Here is a 19,246-nt window from a genome sequence, read left to right as displayed (position 1 = left end):
TCTGTTGTAATATAACTGGAGAATCCAGTTCTGTAAGACAGCATCTGTAATTGCTGTTTCCCTGTGTATTCCATTGTTTTGTGTTATTTTTATTCGTGTCATAAATCAAAGAAAGCTATTTTTCTATGTACTCGGTCTGTTAAGTGTAATAGTTTTGAGAACAGTGTAATGGTAATATTTGCTGCAGCCATGGTTTGAGTATAGTTTTAAACATTGTGTAGTAGTACAGAAAAGTGCCTCATTGCTAAATGCCTTCTGTAAGAAGGCAGTTAAGGTTAATTCATTAGGCCCCTGCTTAAGGATATATTTGAAGACAACGTATGGCATCTTGTTATGCCTGTTACCTAAAATTTTGCATTATTTCACAATTAAAAAGTAAGCTGATCCCAAATAGACCATTCTGTTTGTCAGCTTATGCCAGTGTCAGGCATAACTGTATTTATTTATGTAGTTGATGTTTATCGGGATATTCCAAATGGGCACAGGCCCATTTTCAGTGGAGGCCCAGAGGACAAATCCCCAATATGTAAAAATTGCAAACAACAGAGGCATAATTTGTAAACTTGTACAGTAGTAGCATAACAAAGAAAAGCAAATTATGCATAAAGAATCATAAGTAAAGATGCACAACTTGAACATAAAAAAAAAATAGTGGTAAGCAATACATCGTGTGTTATACATTTGTATTCATAAGTTTAGGAGGAATGTGAAAGTCACCTTCCGGTATATAAAGCACTGTTCTAAGGTATAGTTGAGAGGCAAGGTTGAGAGTGAGGGGGTTAGAAAGAGTATCAAGGGAGATAATAGATATACCTTGTGAAATTATAGGTGAGATAAGTTTGGCTTGTATCAGTTCGTCAGTATAAAGTCTGCAGAGGAAGTTAGAGAAGTTATACGTAAGAACATGGTACAGGTGGAGGGATGATAGTCAGCTTGGAGTTGTACAAGAACAGAGCCAAGAGTTAAGATAGGTGAGACTTTAGAAGTATTTTGAGATGTGAGTGATTGGCAGTGGTTAGGATGTGCTTGGGGGGGGGGTTACGTTCCAAGTCCTGGAGATTTTATTAGAGTAAAGAGCATCTCCATAGCAATTCTAAGCTTTTGTGACTTGTAATACAGTGTGTCAGAAAGTTTCTGGAAGCTTCTGTTGAGACTGAAGTAGGCTGCTGGTTGCCGAACACTTGTCAGGTTGGAATATTATGCCATTGGCCATTGTAAGTTGGGTGAGAGTTGGGTAATTAGGTAACTCTAGCCAGTTTAGTTGGCATAGAGCAGTGAAGTGATGGGATCTGCATGGAGTATTGGTAGCAAATCTGGTGATCTTATTGTAACAGGCTTCAAGTTTTGTTCTACAGGTTAGTGAAGATAGGAGAGACATAAAGAAGAGTAGAGAGTAGTTGAGTCCTGGCAGTATATTGTGTTGAGGAGTTGGTGAGGTAAAGTTTAATTCTGTAACGAGTACCTAATTTTATGTGAACTTTTTTATGGTGAGAGACCAGCGATTGTCAAATCACGTATTATTGTCGATTGTAACTCCTGAGTAGCTTAGTGTGTGGTATAGGTTCTATCTTAGTATTGTTGGAAGACGTCATCTGAAAGGGGGACTGGAGGTCTGAGGTTTTATTTGAGAAAATCATAAGTTTAGGTTTATTGAGATTGAGAGGTAACTGCATGTCAGAGAGCCAAGAGTACTACTGTGAAGGAAAGCTGTTATTTCTTAGAGTTTAGAGCGTGAGGGGGCCATGCAGATGACCGTGGAGTCAGAGTACTGTATGATTGTAGCTCATTGGGTGGCAGTGTGCAGCTTATTGGTGAAAATACCACAAAGAATTGGACCTAAGATGGAGCCTTGCTGAACACCTAGTGGAACAGGTAGGAGAGAGGATAAATCATGTTGCTATTTTACAACTTGTCATTCCAGTAGGTAATTATGGAACCATATGAGGGCTGCATGGCTTAAATTAAGGGATGAGAGTTCATTCAATAGTTTTTAATGGGACACTGTCAAATGCTTTGGACATGTCTGAGAATGTGGAGGAAACTAGATAACCATTAATCTGAAGTAGGATATTCATTTGTCTGCAACCTGTGGGTTATGGATCCGATATCGGATCCGAACCGGCATGGTTTTCCAGCTATGGATCCAAGCTCTCAGCTCCTCCCCTCACCCATAATGCCCTGCTCTACCCTCATGACCTCAGATCTCATTTGCCGCGCTGGTGACTGGATTTGGGTACATAGCTCTCAGCTAAGTGGAATTTATTTCTTGTAAAAATCAGAGAATTTTTTGGTTTTTTGAGTGTTTCTGAGTGAAAGTTTAGGTTTCCCTTTGTTATAAGTGTATTTTGACTTTATTTGAGTTAAATTAAGTAATTTTTTTATTCCCTCCCCTCGCTGTTGCGTAGAGTGTGTGTGTAGGCCTGTGTGTCCTTTTATTTTAAGTTACTTTCTGTAGCTTTAGTGAATTATAGATTATGGCTGACCAGCCTAAATCTATTTTTTCGAATGCCCGAGTGTGGCCATAAGCTCTCACCGGCTGATGGCCACACTCGGTGTGTTAAGTGTCTCGGGGTTGAACACCTCACATCTGGTTGTTCCATTTGTGCAGGGTTCAACCCCAGGGCACTGAGGGAGCGGAGGTCCAAGCTGGTCTTGGCGGGTCTTTACCGCCAGACTCGGCTCCGCCTCCGCCTCCTTCGGGACTGCTGTGGCTACAGTTGTTCCCTGTGGCACCCCTCCTGCTCCTGGGACTCAAACTCCCGCTTCTGGAGAGGAGAGGGATGCTACTAAAAAGGACCGGAGGGAGAAGCACCACAAGCGGCGGGCCGAGACCTCTGTTTCGCCCCGCCAGCCAAGCGGCTTCTCCCGGCTCGCTGTCGGTTCGGTCTCCTCCTTCTCGGCTCCGGTCCCCTGTGTGCTTTTCACCGGGTCCTGAGGAGGAGGAGACCCGATCTCCGGCGAGGCTATCGAGGAGGCACTCCAGGCCTACCTCGGTAGCCACTTTGAGATCTACCCATAGCCTTTCTGATGCTGATCTGGACCGGATGATGAGAAGGTTCATCCAGGCCCAGATGCAGATGGGAGTGCTCTTGCCTCCCCCGGGGAGCTCAACACCCTTTTAAGCCTATTGCTCCTTCTCCGACCCGCTATCCGGGTTCGAGCAGCTGGAGCCGAGCAGCTTCGAGCCGGGGTGGGTCGGCGCCGATAGTACTTGGTACTCGGATCCGACCCTGCCCTCGAGTGCGCGGACCCGATCTCGGAGCCTGGATCCGAGCTTCAGATCCGGGGATCAGTGCTCCTTCGGCGCCGCCTGTGTCGGAGCGCACTGTCCTTCGGATCCGAGTGCCGCGCCGCTCCGATCCACTCTTCGGATCCGAGGGGAGCCGATTGTCGGATCCTTTGGTCGAGGTCGGCTCCCTTCGGCTTTTGATGTAGTGGAGAGGGCTCTGTTGAGGGTCTCCGGACCCCGGCACTTGTTTCGCTCCGCCCGCTCCCTCTGCACTGGGCCAGGCTTCCACCATCCGGCCCCTGGGACAGCCTGCTTGTGCCCCAAGTTGCTCCTATGGAGCAATTGCTGCTTGAGGACTCCTCTGACAGCCCCCAGAGGAGGTCCCTCGCAAGCATACGTGCAAAAGGAGGCACATTGACTCCCGAGTCTCTCACAGAAGACACGGACTTGGAGGAAGGGGAAGGTTCCCACGGTCACCCTCTCGAGGATGTCTCCTTTGGAGACATCATGGAAATGCTCCGTATAAGGGGTGGTCTGCCCCAAGTCTTCCTCGGACGAGTCCGTGTTCTTGGAGGCATTCAAACGGGCCCGTCTACCTCTTGGGTGTCCCCTGCCGACCCCTGGTGGACCTTATTACCACCAGGGCGTGGAAGGAACCGGACACCGTGGAGCCAATTCCCAAAAGACCGGATAGGATCCTTAGTCCGCCATCCGACCGGACCCATTGGAGTAAGGGGCCTCCGGTAGATGCCATGTTGACGGCGGCGGCCACAAAGAGGGAACTGGCTCAGGAGAGTCCTCAGTCCACCCACCGAGCAAGGAGTCTCGATGATGGACCGCTTGGGGAAGCGGATGTTCAGTTCGGCGACCTTCTCAGTAAGGGCGCTGAACTATTTGGCACATGTTATTCGGATGCAGCGAGATCTTATTAAGGAATACGCTGCATCCCCCCCTGAGTCCATTTCGGAGGAGGACAGAGTTCTGCACTCCACCCGTATGGCCACTCTTAGGTCAGTTACAAATACTTCTGCGGCTACTCTCCCATGCAACGGAGGGCCGCTAGAGCTGCGGGACAGGACTGGTCACTAGACGCCAGGCCTGGCTCCGTCACTGCGATTTTTCTGAGCCCTTCAAGGCGCGTATAACGCCTTTGATGGTTCTGCTCTGTTTGGCAAGACCGTTCGCGAGACGCTGACCCAGAGCGAAAAGGACGGGAAGACGCTGTCTGCCGTCGGAATCCGCTTCTCTGCACCCCAGAGGCCCTATTCTAGGAACCAAAAGGGTCAGAAGAAGATGTGGTTCGAAGTCGCAGCAGTCCCAGCCTGCTCCGGACAACCAGTCCTTCCGTGGCAGAGGAGGACAGGGAGGACGCCGCCCTAGAGGCAGAGGGGCTCCCAGAAATTTTGGGTCCAGGGAACCTTTCTCTGAACGGCCCGCGCAGCAACCCTGAGGGGTTGCCCGACTGCTCTACTCTGGAGGCAGTCGGGGACGTTGGGCACCTAGCGGCATGGGAGTCCATAACATCGGACCGCTGGGTTCTCCAAATCATATCCAGGGATATCGCATTCCTTTCCTTCACCTTCCAAAGTTGAAGTCCCTCCCAGACGCCCCACCCGGTCAACGGGAGGCCGCTGGCAGAAATTGGCCATCTGCTAAAGAAAGGAGCCATCCAGCCCGTTCCCCCAGACCAGATCGGATCAGGGTTCTACTCCAGATTCTTTAGTGCCAAAAAAGACGGGGGAACTAAGACCAATCCTAGACCTCTCTCTCTTGAATCTGGCAGTCCCCAAAGAAAAAATCCCAATGGTCACTCTGCAATCTATTCTCCCTTCTGGGAGAAAATCACTGGATGTGCTCGATAGATCTCAAGGACGCGTACTACCACATCCTAATGGACAGGCGCTCCAGGAGGTTTCTCCGCTTCCGGCTGGGAGCCAGTCACTACCAGTTCCGGGTCCTTCCCTTTGGTCTCACCACAGCCCCCAGGGTGTTCACCAAAGTACTAGCAGTGGTAGCGGCCCACCTGAGGCTTCAGGGGGTGCAGGTCTTTCCCTACCTGGACGAATGGCTTCTTACCGCCCCAACAAGGCATATACTTCTCTTGGCGAGACTCCTTTCTCCATCTTGCTCCCTTTCTGGGCATCACAATAAATACAAAAAAGTCCAACCTGGCGCCCACACAGCTCTTAGATTTTATAGGGGCCAGGCTAGACACAAGGAGTTTACGAGCCTTCCTCACTGCGGACAGAGTTCTAAATTTGCAGCTCCAGGTGCGGGCCATTCTCCAGTCAAGTTCTGTTCCAGCGGAGTTGGTCCTGAGGGCCCTAGGGTCCATGGCTTCGGCTATAGCACTTCTTCCTCTTGCCAGGCTCAATATGCGCATTCTGCAGTGGACGCTCTTAGTTCAGTGGTCATACCTTGCTCTCCCCATGCATCATCCCATAGCGATCAGCAAGGCTTGCAAGCGGTCCCTCTTGTGGTGGCTCCACTCTCCGGATCTCCACAAAGGCCGCCCATTTTGTGCTTCTCCCCCTCTCGCCACGGTGACCACGGACGCCTCCGCCTCGGGTGGGGGCACTTTGGGCCGGACAGTCCAAGGCACGTGGAACGATTCAGAGACCTTACTGCATATCAATGTTCTAGAGATGAGAGCAGTGCTCTTAGCGTTGCTAGCACTTCAGGACTTTCTTCCCTTGGGAACAATTGCGATTCAATCAGACAACATGTCTGTTGTCTGGTACATCAACAAGCAAGGGGGAACAAGGTCTTACCCTCTTTGTCGAGAGGCCATGAGAGTTTGGGAATGGGCAATCTCCACCAATCGCTTTCTAATAGCAACGCACATTCCGGTCGGTCCAACATCCTAGCGGACAAGCTCAGTCGCACCATTCTGACCCCTTACGAGTGGTCTCTCAATTGTCAAGTAGCGGAACGCATATTCGCACGGTGGGGAACCCTTCATGCGATCTTTTGCTTCTCCCTCAAACACCAAGTGCGACAGTTTTTCGCTCTAATACCTCCTCCCGGAGGTACCCCAAGAGACGCCTGGTGCATGCTTGGCCACCCGGTCTTCTGTATGCCTATCCACCCTTGCCTCTGATGCTGCAAGTTCTTCAGAAAGCCTCTCGGTGGGTTGCAGAATGATTCTCATTGCTCCATTCTGGCCTCGACAGATCTGGTTCCCTTCCTAAGGTCTCACTCGGTGAATCCTCCTTGGATTCTAGATCCCATACCGGATCTGATATCCCATCCATCCTGCATTCCTACTCCGAACCTGACAACCTGAAGCTGACCGCTTGGCTGCTCCAGTTCCACTCTTGATAAGGACTCGGTATTTCTTCACCTGTAAAGGCTATTTTGGTGGCGGCTCATAAACCATCCACTAGAAAGGTTTATCAAGCAAATGGAAACGCTTTCTCTGTGTGGCGGAGCGGCAAGGCCTGAATCCCTTCACGGTTCCTCTCCCTTTAGTGCTTGACTTTCTAACCACTCTCTTTAACGATGGTGCCAGCAGTTCCACAGTCAAAGTTCAACTGGCGGCAATTTCTCACTATCACATTGGCCATGACTCTAATCCTCTTATGTCAGCCAAATTGTGTAAAATATTTCTTAAAGGTACTTTTCTTCTTAGGCCCCTATAAAACAAGCAGTTCCTCCTTGGGACCTTTCTTTGGTCCTACAGGCCTTGACCGCTCCTCCTTTCGAGCCAGCGGCTACGGTGGATCTCAAATTCTTGTCCTACAAGACAGCCTTTTGGTAGCCATTACATCAGCCAAGAGAGTTTCTGAACTTCAAGCTTTATCAGCTAAACCTCCTTACTTGGTATTTCATCCGGACCGTGTCTCCCTCAGGACCAACCCGTCCTTTCTTCCTAAAATCGCTTCTGAAGCAAACATCAATCAATCCATTAACCTCCCTGTTTTCTTCCCTAAATATGAAAACAAAGGTGAATATAAGCTACATTCACTAGATGTTCACAGGCAACTTAGATTTTATCTGAACAGGACAGCTGGTCATAGGCAATCTGACCAGCTGTTTATTTCCTTTGCAAAATTCAATTTGGGCAAGCCAATCTCTAAAGTTTCTCTGTCCCGCTGGATTTCACAGTGCATTTTATTGGCCTATCAAGCTTCAGGAAGGCCCGCACCGGAAGGTGTTCATGCCCATTCAACCCGGTCAGTATCTACCTCGGCAGCCTTCAAGGCTAGGATTCCTCTAGATGATATTTGTGCAGCAGCCACGTGGGCTTCATCTCATACGTTTATTTCCCACTATAAGTTGGATCTTGCATCTAGGGGTAGAGCATCCTTTGGCTCCGCGGTGCTCCGGAATATCCTTCCATGATGGCCGCCCAAGATTCAGGTAGCTGGGGACTCTGTCCCACAGGTTGCAGACAAATGAATATCCTACTTCAGATTTAGAAGTTATGTACTCACCATAACGTTCCATCTGAGTAGGTGTATTCATTTGTCTGCAACCATCCCGCCCTCCTATCCCCCTGGCCTTTCAGTTTCCTGCATATTCCTTGTTACCCTTTTAGGGTATTGTTGCTTTGGCAAACTCGATCTGAGGTCATGAGGGTAGAGCAGGGCATTATGGGTGAGGGGAGGAGCTGAGAGCTTGGATCCATAGCTGGAAAACCATGCCGGTTCGGATCCGATATCGGATCCATAACCCACAGGTTGCAGACAAATGAATACACCTACTCAGATGGAACGTTATGGTGAGTACATAACTTCTAATTTCATGAAACCATTGTAAACACAAATGCAGGTAAAGCAGTTTTTAACACAATTCCGGACGAGTACAGTTAGAATTCAGTCTGCACACAGGGAATGTAAGAATAAACTCCCAATAGAAGCAGACACTTCACACAAGCCAAGCTAGTATTTGGCCAGTAGCGTGAATTGAACAGTAAAGTATAGGAGAAACTAATTCTAAGCAGCATATACATACATGTATGCGTTAGATTTACAAAGCTAGAAGCAGTCTCTGCACACAGGCTACAATATGAAGTGTTCATTACCTGAATTAAAAAGTGTACTGTAATGTATGAGGTAATGCTATGTAGTTAGCAGACATACACGAGTATGCATGAGGTATAACCAGTTTGAGACGGTCAATTCACTTACCCTTCAGTAGTAAGTGGTAGTTGGCATCAATTAAGACTGTAGGTAAAGGAGGTAGGAAACGTCTAGGCCTTCTGCGTTCAATTCACGTTCAAACTATGTTAGGTCTAAGCAATTCCAAATGGCACAATAATGGTATATCCCACAAATTAGATATGCTGCCTGCAGTGCATCTAGTTTCAAAGATATTAACAGCTTGTTCCTCTTTCTAACTACCCCATATTATTCCAGTCCTTAGTGCAGCAGCAGAAAGCATAAAACCTTGTTTATCAGTTCAAAAACAAAACATGCGCTGCTCACTGAGGCTCCGTGTATAAGCAGAGTGCATGAGATAAAATAATTAAGGCACCTTGCTATAGTCTTTAAGAACAAGTATATATTATACTTCACATAGTTAACATGTGCACATCACCAAAACCCTTGGGGACCATAGTTAAGCTAAAGGGAAAGAAAGAAATGGCACTGAATGCTGCTGGTGATTTTAAAGTTCACAAAGGATCATGGGTTAGGTAGGAGGTGCACATATGCCTAAGAATTTGTGTCCATTTATGGGGAGGGTCCATTTACAGATGAAACTAGTGCCGGACCCTGTTCATGGCAGGTTGTGCAGCCACCAAAAACAATCTGTAAATTTCTTTGGTAATTTATAAAGGAACCAGATTATGAGAGAGTGATTGTAGGATGTTGGAGTTGCCTCCAAGGAAATGTAGAGGTGTGGAGGTACTGTTTCCTATGATGCTAGTAAGAATGCTATGAAAACAGGAAGAGGGCAAAGAGCACCGTCCAAGGTATTTGGCCATGATTATTGATGCAGTATTGTTTATTTATTAACATTCAATATATAACTATGAGGAAGGCTTAAGGCCAGTAGTAGCAGGTGAGTTAGGGGTGGGGAGAATTACCAATAGTAGAAGATAGTTCTTAGGAAGTGACTGACAGCTATGCCAAAAGGGACAACTAGCCAGAAGTTCAGCGAAGTGTGTGCAAGTGGAGGGAAGGGGGTGGAAAACATCACTGATTAGAGTTAGTCCCAGTGATGTGCTATAGTTAACTACTGGTAGCAACGCAGTGAAATTCCAATGTTAGATGCTTAAAACATACATAATTAGATATGCAGATGCTGAGCCCCAATATATCCTCATTGGGAATGCTGAAATAGTTGATATTGTTCAGGTATCTTGAGTTAGGGAGGAAGAGTTTGCACAAGTGGAACTGCAGATGTTTGAAATTACTTGTCGTTTTAATTGTTTTATTTTTTTCATTCAGAATTCTTCTTTACGAGGACATAATTTCCCTGCCAATATCTCGCCTGTATTGTCTCTGCAGATTGGAGCAGCCCAGGTATGTCTGCTTTTACTTTTCATTTGTTTAATTTATAAGCATATTATTATGAGGTCTTGTTTTTTATGCATGCAAAGCCATGGAAAGAATTATCATGGAAATTATCAGTAATGGAAACTACAGACCCAAAAGTCTCACTAGTCTTATATGTAAAGCCATGGAAAAATGATCATGGAGATGGTCAGTAGAGATACAGTAAACCTCCAGACACTGGACCCAACCCAGTTTGGTTTCATCAAGGGCAGGTCATGCCTATTTAATCTGGTGTACTTCTTTGAGAAGGTCACCAAAGCAATGGATGAGGGTAGACTGGTTCACAATGCCTACCTTGACCTAGCCAAGGCATTTGTCACAATACTCTATGTGGGTTAACAAATTCTAGAGGTTGGGTACAAACCTATAAGTCACCTAGTGGATTGTCAGCTGGCTCACAGATGGGACCAAGGAAGTTAAAATTAGGGAGTCCACGTCTACAAAGAGGCCAGTCAAAAGTGCAGTCCCTCGGGGATCGGTCCTTGGATCACTCCTTTTTGGCATTTATCTCTCTGAAGTCAAGGCCAGTGTCAGTGGGCTCTGTCTGACTAACTTTGCAGATGATTGTAAATTAGGAGCTGTCAGTGTATCCCACACCAACCCAAATGTTCTCGAGGAAGGCCTGACACAACTGATATCAGAGCCATGGACTGAAACTAAATGCCAAGAAATGCATAATAGTATCCTTATGGAAGTCATCCACCCCTGGTAACTATCATATTGACAACATACCCCTTATATTTGATCCAGTAGTCAGAGACTTTGGGACACACACAGACTGTAATCTATCCTTTGACCATCACGTGTCTACAGTAGTGAGGAAGTCATTCTATGTTGCACAGCTTATAAACAAAGGTATGGCTTCTAGGTCCAAGGAAGTCATTGCTTCACTGTATTCAGCATTCATCAGACTTATCCGTAACTACAATGCCCCCTTTGGTATGTACCTAACCAGGCATGTCCAACAAATGGAATGTCCACAGAGGTTCCTCACTAAAAAAAAAAAAAAAAAAAAAAAAAAAATATGCAGGTTGTAAATACAATGTCCCCTGCAGACCGCCTCATGGCCCTATCCTTGTATTCTAGCTCCTACAGGTTGTTGATGGGAGATCTCTGCCTGGCATGTACAGGGCATTGTTAGACCCCACTCTGATGGACTTCCTGCATATCAGCAAAACAAACAGCACCAGAATTACGCATTCTAAAGACTTGCCTGTGATATAAATAAGACCTGATAGAGACATAGGTATGTATCCTAGAGACTACCCTGTCTCTGAAACAGGCTTCCTCATCCATGTGAAGCAGAGTTCCTCCATAATCCAATTGAAGTATAACTTGGACCTGGCTTGGCACCTGTGTCTGTAATGGACACGGGCAGCCTGTAAATGGTTCATCTTCCTGGACCGTGCTTGTAAATGTTTCATCTCCTAAGTCCCTGGTTACACATATCAAGGGTACCAGAACTTGAGAGATTTGGCATACATGGCTAGGCTTAAAAAGGCCCTTATGGTTGTTAACCTAGTAAACTCCTGTGAACCTGTGTCGACAGAGGTTACTGTTACCCAGTGCAATGCTTACCGCAGTCTGTGTAGTTCATTGCACATTCACCATACTTCTAGGTGAAGTGACACTGGCTTTCACTATTTGATGCTTACTGACTATGCTAATACAAGAGAAAGCAAACTATAGAAAAATGTTTTCATTGTTCGCTTCATACCGTGTACATGTTTTCAATTTCACAGTTGTCATTTATATAATCATTATGTAAATTGCTAAATTCCTGCCTTTCGTTAAACCTCAATCTTCTTTCTGATTTATTATTCATGTATTATTCCCCAAATTCCATGTATTTCTATGCGATTTGCTTCTTCCATTTTATGAAGATACCACCTCCATTTTTTTTTAATATCTTTTACAATAGTACTTAAACTGCAGTTAGATTAGATTTTGATTTCCATCTTCCTGGTTATTTCTTGTTTGGCAGCCAATACAACTAAACTTAATAAAGCCTTATTGTATATCTTGGCAGTTCAGATTGTATGCACATAATCGTTTCCTTAGTTACAACAGTTTGGTCCCTTAACATTTGTGACAAAACACTCTGTAGGGAATTTTTTTAAGTCTGCCAACTAGCTACATTCCAAAAATGTTCCCACTTACCACTTTCCCATCACATCCATCAGCGTTTGCGGTCTACCTGAGGGAAAAAGCCTTGAAGTCTGCTTGGGGTATAAAAGTACATATGCAAACATTTTCAAGCAAAAATCCTAAACCTTCTGGACTTTACATACTTTGAGGCTATACATATGCTCTTCCATTGATCCCTTGGGAAAAGAGACTGAAGAGGCAATTTATAAACTTTTCTAACCTCTTTTGATTCTTAATAGTTATCCTGTAATATTTTATATGCACTAAGTATTCCTTTTTTGACGGCAGTTTCTGTTCTATACTGAGCTGAAAAGTTACCATGGTCTTTCATCTGGCAATCCCCTGTCCTGTTGTCTTCCCTGTATTCATTGTAAATCTCTGGTGTGGAAGAGCAGTCCTGTAACCTGTAGTCAGGCTTCTGCTTGATGTCATCCCACTCTGTTACCTTTCCATCTCTACTTATTTGCTCCAGAAACAATGGAGCCAGTGTTTATTTTTGTCTGATTCAACACTTCGATTGTTGGAGCTGACCTGATCTGATCTGTGCAATGATTTTGAGCCATCTTGGATCCAGGGCTCTTACTCTTCCTCTACCCATAATTCCCTCCACTCCACCATACTACCTCAGATCTCATTGACTTCAGGCATGTTCCGCGAAGGCTTAGTGAAAAATGTGTATCCTTTGGGTTGTAACTTTTTTTTTCTCCTCCCCCTACTGTGAGATTCATCTGTCTAGTGTTCTTTAAAAAAAAAAAGATATTTAATAATGTTTGTTGATTTCTAGGTTCACTGCTTAGGGAGAGTACTAGAAGTTGTTAGCGTAGTTCGAGTAGCATTTAGATGTTGATGTATAGTTAATACTTTAGTATTAGTTAGATGGTTTAGAGTGTGTTTTCTTATTAGAAACAGTAGCAACTCTTTCTAGGGTGTTTTGCAGTTCCAGTGTTCCTTTGTTTCTAGCAGTTAGGTATATTTGTTACCTTGGCTAATAAAATTATGTCAGATAGTCAAGGATTAAAAAAGAATACTGAATTTGGGTACCGACTTCTGACTTAGGAACCCCATTCATTGTGTGTGTACTGTTTGGGTGCTCCCCATCTTGATACTGAGTGCCAAGCCTGTGCTTCTTTCAGTTCTAGGGCACTTCAGACTAAGAGAGAAGCGTTCATAGTCAAGGGCCTCCTCCCTCCAGAAACAGGGTCTTCATTTTCAACCAGGTCTACTTTCTCCACTATTGCTTCCCCAGCTAAGAAGTAGGACAAAATCAAACCAATGGACCAGCCAAAAAAAAAAAAGTGAGTCAGAAGAAGACAGACAAAGGAGGATCAGAAAAGTCCTGGCAATGTTCTCTGGATCCAACGGTTTTGATTGGGTCAGATCTGAAAACTCCTAAAAGGTCAGAGCTTGACAGCCTGTTAGATCCATTCCTCTTCTCCTCTGTCCCGCTTCTGTCCAGCTCCAGTGAGCCCAAGGCTACATTTACCTGTACTGCAAGAGCAGAGATGCTTGAGACTACCTTCAGTGGCTTCTGTCAGTCATCCAGGACCCTAACAGAGTAAGACATTGAAAGGATGATAAGGAAATTTCTCAGAATGCAAATCTATCTTGGGGTTCTCTCTGTGTCATCTCCTGGAAACATATTGAGTAATAGACCTACTATCCCTCCTCTCATTTCTCCGATCCCAGTCCATCCTTTGGACTCCAATACCTTGGGTCTGACTTGCCCCAGGGTGCCTTTGTCAGAGCCACCAGTTCAAGCTACTTGACAACAGTAGTATCCCTTTCAACTCTGATGCATTCAGATCCAGAAGAGACTCTTGAGTCAAAACATCTATGCCAGGGTTCGAGGGGATAGGTAGACACTGAAGTTGTCTGAGCCATCCCTCCTCCTCAGGGCCTCTACATTCGATAGCTCAGATCCGAGTTCGGCTTTAGGGTTAAGGCCCATCAGCAAAGGAGCATCCCTTTCATCTTTGGATGGGAGGAGACCTCCAGAACTGATTGTGGTTTTGGCTTTTGAGGCTTTCAGTAGGGTCCGGATCCAACCCACAGATCCAACTTGACCACTTTCTTTAGATTCTAAGATCTGGCTCTCCAGCTCCTCCCTTACCCACAATGCCCCTTATTAGTGTATTACCTCAGATCTTGTTTGCTGCTCTTCAAGATCAGATGGGAATGCGATTGCTTGAGTTCCTTATGGGTTGTAGTTGAGTGAATAGTTGTACGTTTCCTTTTTTCCTTTGTATAATAACACTATCTCCCTTAACCCTCTTAAAAAAATCTTTCCTTAACGAGTTTTTTGGTAAACTTTTAACTGTCATTGTTGATAGCTCATTTTTCTCTATACCTTAAGGTAATTCTTCTGCTACCATTGTTGATGGCTAACCCTTTCTCTTTTTCGTGTTTTTCTGTTCTTAAAAAAAGACTGTGTGTGTGTAGATGCTTTGTTTGTCTTTTTTCATTATGGCTGATAAGCCTACTGGTTTCAAAAAGTGCACTTCTTGTGAGCATAGGATCCCCAACTGTGATACCCATAGGGAGTGCATATATTATTTGGGCTTAGCACATCTGGACATCTCCTGTTCCATTTATGTGACCTTTAATGCTAGGACTATTGGAGATAGAACAAAAAAGTTAATTTTAAAAGGCCTCCCGGCCTCCGCTTCTTCTGCAGGTACTTCTTCACAGGCTCAAACTCCTTCTCAAAAATCTAAGGACCCAAGGGAGCACCATAAATGCTCACTTTCTTGGCTTCTTCAATCTACACCTTCTTCGGAACCTCCTAAGAAAGTTTCCAAGACCTCGGATCCAACACTTACTATAGTCAAATCTGCTCAGCCCCATGCTCCAGGATTTTTGCCGGAGCTGGTATCCCCGAGATTGAGGTATCCTTTTCTGCAAGAGACTATAAAATGTTGTCCAGGCCACCTTCCACTTCCTCTTGCTGTTAGGTCTGCTCGAAATCTTTCCAAGTTGGAGGGGTGGATAGGATAAGTTCCTCAGAGCACAGATCCAGATAGGGGTCTTCTCGGCTTTGTTTCCCATTGGCTCCATGAGCCTTCACCCTTCTTTTCAGCCTGTTCTTGCTCCTTCTCCAATCCAACCTCCTTTTTCAGAGCCCTTGGATCAGAGATCCCTGAGAGTCGAAACGTCTGATCCATTGGTTATTTCATCTTCCACTCCAGTGACTTTTCTGATCCGATCTGTTCTGACTCCTATGGAAGACGATGTCTCTCTGAGCCAAAGCATCAATGTTGGGGCTGAGGGGTTGACTTTGACTGCAAAGTTTAAAAAGCCATAGCTTCCTCTTGGTGCTTTGGCATTGGGTATCTCTGCTCCGACTCCTCCCTCAGAGTGGAGGGTCGGGGAGGGCTAGGGATTGTCTGCTCCGAGCATCTCTGGTCTGGTAGGATTGTCCACAGCTTCTCCTGGCCCCTCTACCTTCATAGCGTTGAAGAGAATCTTGCACATCCTTCCTTCTTCAGATCCTGTGTCTGAGTCTTCTCATGCTACACTTCAAGGGCATCTATCCCAGATTAGCTTCCAAGCTCTTCCCACCAGGGAACTTGCCCATTTCTTCAGACACCTCCTGGAACATCCCACTAAAGAGGTCCCTCAGAATAGATTGTTCAAAAAAAAAGGCACTTGGGATTCCCCCCCCCCCCCCCCAGGAATCCCTCCAGAAAACACCGATTTTGATGAATTGGTAGAGTCCCCTAGATCTCCACCTGAGGATGTCTCGTTTAGAGGCATCTCAGAGATCCTATGCCTGAAAGGTGGTTGGTCTTCCCAAATCCCTTCCCAAGAGGAATCTGTGTTCTTGGAAGCCTTTGGGTCTGGACCATCTACGTCTTGGGTTTCAGCGCCTGTGGATGAGCGAATAGACCTCCAACAGAGCATGGAAGAAACCAGATTCCATAGAACCGATCCCCAAACGTCCAGACAAGATTTTAAGTGCTCTTTCTGACAGACAACAGTGGGTCAAGGGTATTCCTGTAGATGCCATGGTTGTTGTGGCAGCCACTAAGGGAGAGTTGGCTGAACAGAGCTCTTCTGTCCATTCTCCTGTCAGTGAGTCTAGGGCATTGGGCAGGTTTGGGAAGAGAGTGTATGCATCAGTGACCTTTGCCTTATGGTCACTAAATGATTTGGCATATTTCAGTAGGTTACAGAGGAACTTAGTCTAAGAACTCTCTACCTCTGCCCCTAGGTGCATGTCCACAGAGAAACAGAAGTAAGTCCTTTTCCCTCACAGCAGGCCACCATAAAATCCATTGCTAATGCATCCACGAGGTTTATCTCACATGCAGCTGAAGGTTCCTCACAGGCAGCTGGTTCAGGCATAGCCATTAGAAGACATGCCCTGGATGCAGTTGTGTGATTTTGAGGAGCTCTTTGTGTCATTCATCGGTGCCCCCTTTGATGGATCTTCCTTGTTTGGGCCAACAGTTAGACACTCTTCTTTAGTGGGAAGGAAGAAAAGACGTTATCTTCTGTGGTAATTTGTTTTTCTACCCTGCAGAGACCTTTTTCTAAGAATCAACGCAGTGATAAAAAGATATGGTTCCGGAAATCTCAAGGACCTTTCCAAGAGTCATGCAGAGAATATTCTTCCAGCGGTAGAAGGGGAACTAACTACAACAGGAGACTTCACCTACTTGGCATAGGGGGTCACCAGAAGTAAGGATCTCAAGATTATTTCTCAGACAGATCCTTTCAGCACTCCTGAATGGTTGCCCGACTGTCCCTCTTTGGAGCCATTCGGGGTCTGCTTGTCCTTGCAACCACTTGGATAGACACAAAAGATTTATGGTTGCAAAGAATTATATCCAGAGGATATTTCATTCCCTTTTCACAAGTTCCCCAGAGGAAAAGAAAATGTCTTCCCCGGTGTTCACCCTATCAGAGGGAGTTAGCAGCTCGGAGTCTCACAAGGGATAATTGGCTAGGCTTAAAAATGGCTCACAAGATCAGTTAGCTTAGTACTAATCTATGAGAGTATACAACTCTGCACAGCTCCGCGTGGTGTCCTGCAGAGTGATGCAGGCAAAAGAGAGACCCCCGAGAGACTTTTCCAGATTTAAGTATTTTTTCTCTGTTTTTTTGCTCCGACTGCCTTTTCCCGCCTAAAAAGCGAGTTTCTAACTGATCTGTGCTTTAAAAAGTTTAAATTGCATTTGCCTTTCTGCTTTTTACAGTTTTTGCACTTGTTTTATATTATTTTAAGTAGTTTTTGTATTATAAAACTGTTGTAGGCTACACACAAAAGTGCGCTAGCCTGTTTATAGCATTTACAGTGTGTTCTGTGTGTTTTCTGCTGTTTTCCTGAAAAGAAAACAAAAAAATATTATTTTTTCCTGCCTTGCTGAACTAGATTAGTCCAGATTTCAGGCTTTGCTGAATTCCGGACTGTGGTGTAGTTTCCTGTGTTGCCCATATCCGTACTTGGATAGGAGGAAGCTTCTCTGTTCACCAGTGAGAGTGGGGAGCTTTGAGCAGCCTATCTGTCGCTGGAGGAGTGGTCTCAGCCCTGAAACTAGTAGCTTATTTGCCGTTTTGGGTCAATTCTATCTCTTTCAGTTTCCCTGCTTTAAAACCCGCATTGCACGGCCGCTAAAACGGGTTAAACTATTCCCGGCTCCACAAAGTCTGCTCTTCACTTTTTCTCTTAGAACTGTTCTAAATCTCAAAGTAAGCACTCGATTTTCATTCTAAAGCCCTGCACTTGCTCGTGTAAGTAATCTTATAAGGAAACACTAATAAACTAAAGCACTACACCCTCTTATACTCCCTGTAAGTACTTGGCTCCCTATTGGTCCTTTCTGATCAATTAAAAACTAGTTCCGTATACTATTCTGGCATGTCCAAAAGTCAGTTTTGGGTTTACTCTCCAGTCCAGCTGGTGAATCTGGGAATCTTGAGGCAATGTTACAACTGCCTTATTTACACAGAGCACCCTCTCCTCCTCCCAACAAGCTCAAATATATGTGAGAGATGCAACTATATAGCCAAACTGGAGGCTGAGCTCTCAACCCAGTACTGGCATACTCAGTCAGGAGGAGAAGGTAACCACACATACCACAAATCCAGTCTCACATAGACCTATCGCATCAGCAAACCAAACACATAAACACACAAAAACATACTCGGAGGCTATAAATAAAAATCTGCCCAAGCAGCAGAGACCTCCAAAGCAGATATCCAAGCAACTGCTACCCCACAACAATACCCACGTGTCACATAGTTCACAAAGTCAGTGTGCCACACAGTCACAGCCCTTAAGGCTAAACAACACACCTAATACACTTGTAATAGGTGACTCTATCGTCAGACACACTGATGTCCCACTCACCAGACTGAACAAGAAGGTCACTGTAAGCTGTATGTCGGGTGCCAGGATCCACCACATAACACAAGCACTCGGGTCACTCCAAAGCAGGTACAAATATGACTCCGTCATTGTCCATGCTGGTGTGAATGACCTGAGACGTACCTCCCTGGACTACATGAAAAGAGACATAGAGGAGCTCTCTGATCATGTAGTACAGGCCGGAATGACCCTGACCTTGAGTAGCATCTTACCCTCACCAAGAATGATGCCACAGTATAAAGACAAAATGATCAATTTTAATAATTGGCTAAAGTATTGGTGTCATTCAAAGGGGATCCAGTGTCTGTCAGCCTGGGATGACATGCTCGACAAGCCATGCTGCTTTGCTAGGGACGGCTTGCACCTGTCACCCCTGGGTTTTCGAATACTGGTTAAGGCTCTTGCCACCCCCATAGTGCCTTTTTTAGGCAAGGCTCAAAAGACAAACCCACCTCCATAGACAACACAAGGAAAAAGAAACTAGTGGGTAATGCTGCTCAACGCCAGAAGTCTAAACCTCAAGATGCATGCACTTGAGGCTCTCCTCAGTATGGAGAATATCGATATCTGTGCAGTAACAGAGAAACCTGGTTCAAGGCTCCCGAGGGCACCCAAGCACTACCGGGTTATACCTCATACCATGCTTTTCGGCCCCAAAACTCAGACCGAACCACAAAAGAAGGGGGGAGTATCCATATTCATCAAAGATACCCACACCTCCAGGTTAGTGGCACTGCACGAATCATCGGAGACCATCCACGTGTGACTAACAGTGGGCAAAACTGCCTTTCAGTTTGTAGCCTGCTACAGACCACCCTCCCAAACTCAGGAACCCCACTCGGCTTTCCTGAGAACACTGGAGAATATGAAGGTCTCTCCAAACACCATTATATTGGGTAACTTCAACTACCCAAACATAGACTCGGAGAACTACTCAAGCCCCAACACCCTCGCCCAATGGTTCCTAGAATTTATAAACTCAAATGCTATGGAACA

General features: G+C 45.5%; 1 protein-coding gene across 1 annotated transcript in view; it reads left to right on the top strand.

Annotated features, from left to right (window-relative positions):
- The window catches only part of PATL1 (PAT1 homolog 1, processing body mRNA decay factor), a 1,960,792-nt gene that overhangs the window by 861,928 nt on the left and 1,079,618 nt on the right, over nucleotides 1-19,246 (top strand). The window contains exon 7 of the mRNA XM_044084059.1: nucleotides 9,625-9,699. Within this exon, the coding sequence (XP_043939994.1) occupies nucleotides 9,625-9,699 (75 nt within the window). The remainder of the gene's footprint in view (nucleotides 1-9,624; nucleotides 9,700-19,246) is intronic.

This window comes from Protopterus annectens, chromosome 9.part0 (genome assembly GCF_019279795.1).
Source record: "Protopterus annectens isolate FY-2018-M chromosome 9.part0, PAN1.0, whole genome shotgun sequence".
Lineage (NCBI taxonomy): Eukaryota > Metazoa > Chordata > Ceratodontiformes > Protopteridae > Protopterus > Protopterus annectens.
Note: the sequence above shows the minus strand (reverse complement) of the source record. Positions and strands in the feature narration are given on the sequence as shown.